General features: G+C 41.2%; 1 protein-coding gene across 1 annotated transcript; it reads left to right on the top strand.

Moving 5' to 3' along the window:
* Positions 1–3,163: 3,163 nt before the first annotated feature.
* On the top strand, positions 3,164–5,160 carry LOC116397976 (probable 2-ketogluconate reductase). The gene is made up of 5 exons (XM_031873925.1): positions 3,164–3,542; positions 3,990–4,161; positions 4,544–4,722; positions 4,801–4,897; positions 5,004–5,160. The coding sequence occupies exons 1-5, from the start codon at positions 3,164–3,166 to the stop codon at positions 5,158–5,160; spliced, it is 984 nt and encodes a 327-aa protein (XP_031729785.1).
* Positions 5,161–11,669: the final 6,509 nt, after the last annotated feature.

Genomic DNA, 11,669 nt, shown 5'->3' on the forward strand with positions numbered 1-11,669 from the left:
CAAACAGAAGACCCACAACTCTGAACAAAAACATGGCCCTTCAAAGAAGCAGAGCAGTCCAGCCCCACATAGAAACGTTTATCTCCTTCCAACCTCTCTAGATAACAAGTATCATTATCACACTATGTTTAACCATGACAGGTTCCAAATCCACCAAACTAGCCTGAAAATGAAGAAAATCTGAAACAACTGCATGTGAATCTATGGAGTCTATTTACCCATTGGTTCACGGACTAAATTTCGAAGCCTCAAGTTCCCCATTTTGGTCGACGCCATCTTGTTTTTTTGCTACTAGAACTGACACAAGAAGGTGGAACTAAGTACAACTGAACCAAAATGTTAAACTGAATTTTTAAAATGCCGTGAAAGGGTTAAAATTGGAAGACGAAAACATGGACAACTCCCAGACCGGACAACGTCGTGGTAACGACCTGTCAATCACCGTGTAGCCCCGCCCTAAAGCATCCCCTGCTTCATGGTCTGTTTGACTCTAAATGGACCATAATTTACTAAATGAACATCATGCTGTATTGAAGAAGACTTGAAACTAGAGATTGAGACCATAAACTTATGTTTACAATGTTTACTGAGGTAATAAATCAAGAGAGAAGTAGAGTCATTTTCTCATAGACTTCTATACAACCAGAGGAGTCGCCCCCTGATGGACACTAGAGAGAATGCAGGTTCAAGACACTTCAGCATTGACTTCCCTTTTCAGAAATGGAGGCTGCGTCCTTGAGTCTCTATGATCGTCTCACCCTTCCACAACTACACGTTGCTATGTGACACTTTGAACATGAAGGTGACAATACTCAACAGATATAGGCTACCATTGTTTTGCAGTTACAGCCCCCTGACACTAGGAGGTGCTGAAGCCCCACTTCCAGCTGTTTCTTCTGTTGCCGTTTTTGCAACCATCACTACTTTTCATGAATTCTTCACCATTCTCAGTCCCGTCTATAAACTGTTATTGGTTTGTGGAAACAGCAGTCAATGAGCACAACAGCACAACTAGAGATAGTCCATTAGCAGTTTAGTTCTTCCAGAGCAGAAGGAAAGCTAAACAAGGTGCACATTGTGAGTCCATTCACACTGTTTGTAAGATCGTACATTCTTAGTGAATTTTATCATTATTCATATGCAGCTTTTAAGCATCTCATTGGTGTTATTTATAACAGTCTGTTTGATTAATGAGAGGAGATTTGACTGACTTAAGCATTTTGGAAACTGGTGTAAAAAAATGTTCCTTATTGTGACTCTACATGATGCAACACTGTGTAATACTGTGCTGCATTATCCCTCCACACCTTCCACCCACAATCAAACACAACACAGGAATACGCACACAGTTCTAAATATCCAACAACATATGAGGGCAGCTTCTTTAACCCGTTAAGATGAATATCCACTGGTGCACATCACATTGTGTTATAAAAGCCAATCAAACAGCTTAAAACTTTAATGTTTTGCGAATTCCATCTCTGCCCCCACCTTGACATTGTCAAACACTGTTTGAGTATTTCTGATGTCTAATCATTGTGTTTGATGCCTCAAGGTGACGAAAAAGGACCAACCAGACATATTGAAACCACACTTTAAATTCTCTGTAGCAGAGAGTTCTTACAAACACCCCCAGCTGCCCTAAAATCCAGGCCATGTTCATGTGGAGCTGCTTCCCTGCAGCTGAGCATTCCCCGCTCAGTTTGCCTCCCTCATTGAAGGCGGTAGCCAATGGGGAGGGGCCGGCATGAAAGACTGAGCCAAACGTCACGGCAATCCATCCAGTAGTTATCAAGACATGTCAAACTAAACATGTGAGCTTCATAGTGGAGTCTGAGGGGGGGAGGTCTGTAAGATTCATCCTCTGGGAACCATGAATCCCTTTATCAGTTTAAAGCAAAGTGGTGCACCAACCGGACAGACCGGACGCTTTCCATTCAGAGGGCGTGCCCCCTCGGAGCGGGCCAATTGATTGGCTGCTGGACGTCCTGCAAGGAAGTTAAATAAAAAGTTTGGTTTGTTGAGTTAGTGTATCCAGAATCAACGAGCTGTGTTTGTTTAGTCTAAGTTTTTTATCAGTACTCAGTGTCCAAATTGCACCAGATTTGACATAGCCCTCCACGGGATCCCGAGCAATACACCTACCAAGTGTGAGGTAGATCAGATGATCAGTTCTGGAAATGTGCGAAGGCCACAGACAGATTCCTTGCTTTATAGTTAGATACAGTTGCGGTTACAGACTCTCTCTCCATCTCCCTTCACTCGTATTTTTAGTGTAATACATTTTCTGAAAAAAGACACAAAACGAAGGATAAACAATTATTTTTTTTTAATCTTTGGACAAAACCAGGTGAGCTAAACAATACACAGAATAGTAAAGATCAAAAAGAGGCATAATCTCTGAAACTACCTGTTATGAAAATCCAGTAACGGACCCAAAAAGGCCGGGGCCATGTACTGTATGTATATTACCAACAAATGAACAATTGCAAAAGTCAATGGCTAAAACAAGTTTATTTGTAAAGCAGCTTTCAACCACAATGCAGTTAGTTGGAGAGGTTAGAGCACGTAGCTTGCCAAGCTTTAACTTCTGTCAGATATTATTTGTGAACAACAAACCAAGCACAACATTCCTCCCCCTGCCACCTCTTTATGCTACAGAGTGAAGTTTGCCCTTGGTGTGGTTTTCACATTAGTTAACTACATTTAATCTCCAACTTCTCCCGAGGAAAATGACAACACAACGCTGGTCAAAGGTTATTAACAAAAAGCCACCAAGCATTCAGCTTCTACCTGATCAGTCTGAGGGAACTGAAGGGTTGAAACTCAAGCTCAGATTAAAAAGGTGAGTCTCTTCTTCGTAAAAGTAACTCAGAATAAAAAGACACTTTGATGTAATTTCTTAATAATTTAATGGGAAGTTTTCTAAAAAAGAATTATGCTATTTGCTAATAATTTTGGGCTAACATGCTTCTTATTCTTTAAATAACAGCTCTATTTTTTAAACCGACAGAAAAATGCATTTAGCTTTTTTCTGTATAAATTGAATTCTACGCTTGCTTGTTGAAACATTTTTGCATATCCTGATGTGCAGTAACGAGAACTCGCTTTAGTGTACTTATTGAACACTCTCTATTTTCCCTCAGCTTTTTGACACCAGGTGATGGAGGAGGAAAAAGCGTGGGCATTGGTCTCAGAGTTGGGGGGCGACCACAGTTACCTTGAAGAGATGGCTGACATACTGAAACAACACTTCCAACTCGTCTGCTACAGAGAGCTTCTACAAAACCCAGCGCTCCACGGCCCCAAAATCCAGGTCCTGTTCATTTGGAAGTACTTCCCCGCGGCCGAGCCTTCGCTGCTCAGATTGCTCCCCTCCCTCAAAGTGGTCGCCAGCGCAGGAGTGGGCATCGACCACCTGGACGTGCCGTTCATTAACAGTCTCGGGGTGAAGGTGGCCAACACGCCCGGCGTAGTCAGCGACGCCAGTGCGGATCTCGCCATGGGTCTGCTCCTGGCATCAGCTCGCAAGATCCTGGACGGTGAGATCGAAGGTTTACATTCATGCAATTTCAGAAACTTAAGACCTACAGCTCTTTGTCCTCAATCAAGTTCATCTGAGTGTACTCCAGTTACAGGGCAACTCGTCTAAACATCCGAAGAAATAGTCCAGCTTTTCAGTGGGTATATTTATATCAGGGCTTCTATTTAGTATCTCAAACAAACAGGACATTACAAATTGCATTAGTGATGTAAGGGACTTTTCAGTAATTATGTTACGTTGTTTACTTAGTTTACGGAGTTAATTTATACCCAACCGTGATAGTTTTTTCAGTATATTATTTTGTCCAACACAAGTTGTTTGTTGGGAAGCCAGTGAGGGATTAGACACAATGGGAATCTGTAATACAGCAAGTCAATTAATTACAATTTATAGTAAAGTTGTAAAGTAAGTCATTTTAAATGTAATCAAATTGTTTCCGTCACAGCTCATCGAATAGCTGTTGACCCAAAGACCGTCCACATACCACAAAGCCTCATGGGAGTTGAGGTCACAGGGTCGACTTTGGGGATCGTTGGAATGGGAGAGATCGGTTACAGAATCGCCCAAAGAAGCAAAGGATTTGAAATGAAGATCCTGTATCACAACAGGACCAGAAGGTACAATAAACAACCACAGCATGGTTCTGTTACTATACATTTATTTAAGGATTTTTTTTATTGGAGACATAACCAACATACTGTATTTGAGAGTTTACATTGTTGAGCATCGGGTTTCTTGCCCGGTGTGAAAACACAACACACAGGAAATCAAACATTTACATATGGTTACCAGCTAACGCTTAACAGTGGAGCAATTTTCTTACAGGTTTAATGGAAACATATCAAACATAGCCATGTTTGTTTGCTTTTGAAAAAGAAAAAAGAAAAGAAGCTGATTGCATCCGTTCTTTATTAAAAACCAACCTCCCTTGAAAAATGGATGCGCTCTCATTAACCATGTTGATTACACTCTGTATCACTCATCCATTATTCTGTTCAGGAGTGTAGACGATGAGCAGGCGGTTGGAGCCAGTTACTGTCGGAGCCTGGATGACCTGCTGAGGAGGTCGGACTTTGTTGTGATCGTTGTCAAACTGACCTCGGACACAACGGGCCTCATCGGCCACAGAGAGCTGTCACTCATGAAACCCACAGCAACACTGGTGAACATCAGCCGAGGTAGGAACAATGGGTTTTCTCGACTGCATTGATTATTAAGTTAATAATAACAATAGTAATGCTCTTTTAATGCCTCAGGTCAAGTCGTGGACCAGGATGCGTTAGTCGAAGCTCTCCAGTCGGGAAGAATTCGTGCAGCGGCATTAGATGTGACTCATCCGGAACCTTTACCGAGGTCTCTTGCACTGAAAACACAAACACAGAATCGTGCACGACATAATATGTCCCATGCATCACTTGTTGCTCACTCCTAACATCCCCCCCTGCCTCATCTTGTGCAGGGATCACCCGCTCCTCGGCCTGCCTAATGTGCTGATCACCCCCCACATCGGGATCAGTACCTACGACACAGTGAGAGCGATCGTGGAGAAGATGGTAGAAAACGCCCTGGCTGCAGTGAAAGGCCTGCCTGTTCCAAATGAAGTCAAGCTGCAGTGACACAATCCGTGTTCAAAGTTTCTGCAGTGGGTGTTCTGAATTATTGGCCTCATTGTTTTATTTAAGATAATAAACGGTGAACCTAAGCAGTGGAAACCAGTTTATTTGAAGTGAAATATGACATTGAGTGTGGCGCTAAACACACTTTAATAAAATAATAATAAATAATGCAAATTCACCTGTGCATGATTTAAAAAATGTCTTGCAGCAAAGTTAGAATAATACAGAAAATAATGTTTTTCTATTAATTGTATAAACATTGATTTGCCCACTTTTCACCAAAAGCAGATGTTGGTTTCCAATCCAATATCAAAATATTATTTTTGTTCATTTCTGACATTTCATAATCGTAGCATGGATCACAGTCGCCGAAGTCTGTGAAGCAGGAAAATAAAAAACTAAGTCTAAGCTCGTGTTAACCACCGACCTTATTTCAGGCATCGAACCAAACACACATTTAAAAAAGCCCATTGACTTTGAGAAGAGGGAACCGGAAGTGCAAAAATGCTGACTCATTCCTGCAGCGCTCTGTGGGGACGGACGACCAGTGAGGCTGCCACTCACTCTCTATCTATGATTGTATTTTAAAAAGGGCACGCTGTCTAGAAATGAAGGGCACCCTTTCTACAGGCGGCCCACACAGGCCTCCCCGAAGCCCACAGCTCGCCCGAATCCGGCTGGCCTGTTTCCCTCAAGGCTGCTCCTGTAAACTGTGAAGGTGAGAGCTACATTAGCCTATTACAGATGTGACCTCATTGAAAACCAGAAGTGTCCTTGAGATCTTTTGATCGTACCATAGTTTGATTTTCTTTTTTACGCGTTACATCAGGCTTTGCTCGTATAAAGGCATGTTTGCATCTTAAAACAGTGGATGGTGTGTCTTTAAAAAGAAAGAAATCTATTTGTATTCCACAGCCCCGTTCGATTGGCAGTACCTTCAAAAGGGGAAGTGGGGAATACATAATTCTCTGTACCTCTTCTTAACTGTAATTTAACTCATTGTGTCCAGGCAGCATTTGAACCACTGAGGAATATAGTCTGTGGACATTCTGCTGGTATCTACCTGTAGCTAGCATTACGGGCTCCTGAGGGCTTTCATTTTGTTCCTGGTCCGTGTATTGGTTCCAATATAGCCCTAAATGTTGGTAAATATAAATATATATATTGACTTATTGCTGGTGTTCATGTCTGTGTGGGTGGATGAGTGGGAGGACGAGTTTTGCGAGGAAAAGCTCAACGAACTACGCTTCAAGTCTGACTCAGTGCACAGCATCCTTTCCCCACATTAACATAATTTTTTTTTAGCGTATATCTTTCGATATTTTATCAAGGAAAAAAATAAAAAATTCTGAACATAATAAGATCCTCCACATCAGAAACTGTTGGAATCTGGTGGGAATTGAAGCGCTCGCAGTGAGTCACAGAGAGGAAGTGCCTGATCCAAAAACAGACATCAATCCCTCTCTTCCTGTTTTCTCTCCGGCTGCACTGGGTGCTTTTATTTGTTCGCGGCTTTGTCAGTCGCCCGTCCTCATGTTCCACTTCTATTTTTGCATGTTAACTACAGTAGATGAAAGCACATCAGGACTTTTTTTTTTTGCCGCCTCAAAGCCCAAGTTCTTCTGCAAGATAACTTTTGTGAGAACAGCCAACTGTGAATTATTATCCAAATGAGGAGGAATGAAGAATACTCCAGTCTTTATTGAAGCATGAGAGCACACGGGAAAGTACAGTTAGTGGTTTTGAAATTCGCCTTTGAATAAAAAAAGCTAGAAGCCATGTCTCATTTGCACAAGGGGTACTGGAAAAACCTCTGTTAAAATTGAAGCTTATATGGCCTCGTGTTATGTTCACACCCGAACTCCACTCTGTGAAATATGGCATTAGAACAGGACAGGACTTCAATTTTTCAACACTATATTTAGGAATTAATTTAGCAGCAAGACGGATGTGAGCATTTTTAAACATGTTTTTCTGTGTCTCTTTGGACATTGCTCGCTGCTCTTTTCACCTCAGAACTGAGAAAATAATTAATGGCAATTTTCACAAATAATAAAAAAAAAGATGATTTGCAGTTGTGCCTGTGGCGACTTTAACAAAAAAACTTTAAATAAAAACAAGGTGTGTAAACAGCTTTTGGATAAAATGTAATTAAAACGTAATTAAAATGAAATCCATTCAATTATAATATGAAATCCAGATTATGTTCTTCAGGTCTCCTGGTGATTTTAATTAACGCACCTCTTGAAAGCGCTACAGTTGTGGTTGAATGTAAGTGAGCCGTTAGTTATTTATGTTGGTCCCACAAGGATTAACGAGCTTCAAGCTAATTAATCATGAAGTCAACATGAGCTGGTGAGGCAAAAAGAAACTGCAAAGATTCCAGCAACTCCAAGCACCATACGCTTTGTGACGATGCATTTTTCAGCTGATCCAACAGGAATGAAGGAACACTTCATCCTTCGGTTCATCACAAACATTCAACAGCAACACAGCTGGAGATACGTGGTTTTCATCGGACAGGAAGGGGATGAAAAATCTGAAAAGTAACTAAAGCTGTGAGATAAATGTAGTTCAGTAGAAGGTACGATAGTTGCCTCTAAGATGTGGTGGAAGAAGTGATAAGACAACGGGCCCCTGGACACAGACATGCTAAAGGCCCCACCACCTCTCCTACAGGAGCAACACACAGACTTTATAGTTGTTAAGCCTCTTTTTGTTGTGGCTTTACATCTTTTTGTAGTTGTTACACATCTCCATGTTTTTTTTTTGGCTATTGCTTTGTTCCTTTTGTGGTATTTTTGTGTCTCTTTGTGGTTGTTTTGTGTCTCTTTGTAGTCGTTTTGTGTCTCTTTGTGGTTGTTTTGTGTCTCTTTGTAGTCGTTTTGTGTCTCTTTGTAGTCGTTTTGTGTCTCTTTGTGGTTGTTTTGTGTCTCTTTGTGGTCGTTTTGTGTCTCTTTGTAGTCGTTTTGTGTCTCTTTGTGGTTGTTTTGAGTCTCGTAATTGTCTTGTATCTCTTTGTAGTCATTTGGTTGCTTTGTCCTTTTTAATGGTCGTTGTGAGTCTCTTTGCTGCTGTTTTGCATCTCTTTGTGAAGATTTTGTGTATCTTTGTACTTATTTTATTTCTCTTTGTAGTCATTGTGTCTCTTTGTCATTTTTTGTTTCTTTGTGGTTATTGTGTCTTTGTGTAGTAATTTCCTGCCTCTTTGAGTATATTTAGTCTTTTTCTTCATGGTCTTTTTGAGTCTCTTTGCCGTTGGTATGTGTCTCTTTGAGTGACAGTTTGTAGGTGAAAGCCAGGGGCCCCCCTGTAGGCCCGTTCAGTAATCCATCTATGGGTGCAGTTAAAAGTTGCATAAAATGGGAATACTCAGTACTTCCACCACTGATCAACAATCCTGCTACTTTAATTTGCGAATAGAAAACCAACCTGAAAATTGTGTCTGTCTTTGACTAAATCCTTTTAAAAAACACGCCAGCATTTCCTTGAACACCTCATTGTTGTGATTTACTTTCAGCTCCTTCATGTCATAGGTTGTATTTAATTTGTTGCTTTGTGCAGCTGAACCAAGATACAGTCAGATGAAGTCTGCGAGACCTTCAGTGTGTCCTGAAAGCTATCAGCTATACAGCATGTGGTGAAATAAAAATCGTACAAGGCTCTTAGTAGATCAATTGTGCTATCAAAGAGCCCATACACTCACACAAACAGCAAGTATAGCACATTGACTCAATACTTCAATGCATTGTAAAGAGAATTTAAAGGCTGCATTTTAGCTTTGGTATCTTCATAGCTGGTGTGTGCTTAAAAAAAGAAGCTTGTTGCCACACTGAGGCAGATTCCGTGTGAAGCCGACGAGTCTCCAGGCAAATGACATTACGTTCACCCTCCTCTCCTCTCACCACACCGCCTCATGTTTCTGTCAGCTCGGATTGTGTAGGAGCCCGTCAGTGTTGTGGCTGAGAGCAGAGTCCAAGGAGTCAGACACCTCTTGTTATCCTGGGGACTGAACTCGTGGGAGGACTGGCTGTCAGGATTTGGCGACAGAGTGCATGAGGCCCGCCGAGGGCAGTCTGAGTCGGTAACAGGTTTGTGGGTTTTCTTTTTTGTCCAGTTCACTTAATGAAGAATGAGGCAGAAGTGCTTCTGCTTTGGCAGTTCACTGTCAAATAATTTTTTATTCATCCTATTATTACCAGCTGCAACATATTGTATTGTTTTTGACTTGTGTGTGTGTGTGTGTGTCATGATGGCAAAATGTGGTCCTGGAGACACACTGTAGTGGGAACTACCACAGAAGAGGTTTTGAGTGCTTTGTTAGGTGTTTTTATATCTGTCTGTCCATCTGTGGACAGCGTCACAACCAGGGGCTGAAACATAGACTGTAAGAAGTGGACGAAGTCATCGTCATGTCACCCATTGGTTTGCCTCGAGTTTGACGTTTTGGCCGTCATCATCTTGGCTTTTATGCAACCAATTAACAGAAGTGACGATATTTGCAATGCGGAAGAGTGATGTAGAGATGCAGTATACGTCTCTGGTAGAGAGACCTGTCAATCACCGTGTAGCCCCGCCCTAAAGCATCCCCTGCTTTATGGTCTGTGTGACTCTAAATGGAGCATAATGTACTAAATGAACATCATGCTGTATTGAAGAAGACTTGAAACTAGAGATTGAGACCATAAACTCATGTTTACAATGTTTACTGAGGTAATAAATCAAGAGAGAAGTAGAGTCATTTTCTCATAGACTTCTATACAACCAGAGGAGTCGCCCCCTGGTGGACATTAGAGAGAATGCAGCTTTAAGACTTCTTAATCTGAACATTTCTACTAGCGACTAATTATTTTGTCTGCCATTTATGAAATTGAACCTTACTCCCTGACTAATTTAAACATTCATTATTTAAAATAATATTTTTTAATATAAGAAAAACTGGACCTGAAATTATGCAGGCTGTCTTCATACAGCATTTGGAGACATACCAACCTGCCTTGTCATTTTTTAATATCCAACGAAAGCAAATCGTATCCAGGAAGCATAAAGACTATAGAAAAGTCACGTAGTACGGGTGATTTTTTGTCACGTTCGCATTTATTTTAACCCAAACCACGATCAAGTAGTTGTGTTGCCTAAACCTAAGTAAGTTGTTTCCTGTGCAGATGGAAGTTAACTTTGAAAAGACTTTATGCATGAAAGGACCAGAAATTGACAAATGTTGCTGGACTTTCGTTGGAAAATGCATAAAAAATGGGAAGTAACTTTTTTGTGAGATATCGTACAAAACGTTGTACGACGACACGTTGAATTTTTCCACTGCCACAGACAATATTTACCTTCAATTTCATTCCCTGGTCACAACTGTGCAGGATGCAGTCGTGAAACTTTACTCGTGTGTAGTAGAGGATGGGTGTGAAAGTATAGGGGTGGGAAGAGGGGAAGGTGCTTTACGCCACTGGCACTATTTGGTGTCAGCTGCGTGATCCCATCGCAACATGGTCTCCGGATATTATTATTATACAGTACCTCATTTTTGTCCAAGGCCAGCCTTCACTTGCCACCCTCCACCAAGCACACCTCTCAGAAATGTGTGAGAGGGATTTTACGACTTTACAGGATTCTTGTGGAGATGAAACACGAACACTTTGCGGTGTGAATACTCTCGATGTTTTCACCTTGTTGGACTGCAGCTGCTTTGCTATTTGACGAATGTGTTGAAGATTTAAGGGGAAGGAGGACATCCATGCCTATCAGCCCATTGCTACTAAAAGTGACCTTAAGGAATGTTTATATTCGCTGCGCACAAATTATAATAAAGTTGCTTCATGGATTTTTCAGTACTATTTTGAAAAACTTGTGAGCATTTGCATTTTGTGAACTAAGCTATGCTGGACTCACTTGACTCAATAAAAACGAGCAGAGACAAGCTATTGTCCTACTGAATTCAATTGTGAAAGCTAACCCAGTAGCACAAAGGCTAACCCAGTAGCACAAATGCTAAATCAGTAGCACAAAGCAGAAGAAGCTGATTCGAACTGAAATCGCAACAGGTACTTTCATGAGGGCTCCTTTTGCTTGCGTTTGTATGATTGTGGCATGTAACAGAGTTGTTTATTTTCTTCTTATATTACTTTTAAAAAAGTGAAGAGAACTTTTAGCAAACGTAGCAATCAAGTGGCGCCGGTCAGCATATTTCACTTCAGCGTTCCTATTGGTACGTAGTTCTCAGGGAGCTCCCCAGTGGTCAGTTCCACTCATGGAGTCCTCAGGACAGTTTGTTCCAAAAACACCTAAGTAAATTTACAATGTTGTCTGAGGTCATCTATTGCTGTCAATAATTTCACTTAAAATGAATTAACCTTCTCGGTGGCTAGCCCAAAAAACCCATCATCACAGTCGAAACTCATTCCACATCGACACAGTCTAGGGTTGTGGAACAATAACAATAAAATAATTGTTTTTCTGCGATTCAATAAAGGGCAATATTATCCAGATCCATTTTCTGC

Source organism: Anarrhichthys ocellatus, unplaced genomic scaffold (genome assembly GCF_004355925.1).
Source record: "Anarrhichthys ocellatus isolate YVR2014 unplaced genomic scaffold, GSC_Weel_1.0 scaffold77, whole genome shotgun sequence".
NCBI lineage: Eukaryota > Metazoa > Chordata > Actinopteri > Perciformes > Anarhichadidae > Anarrhichthys > Anarrhichthys ocellatus.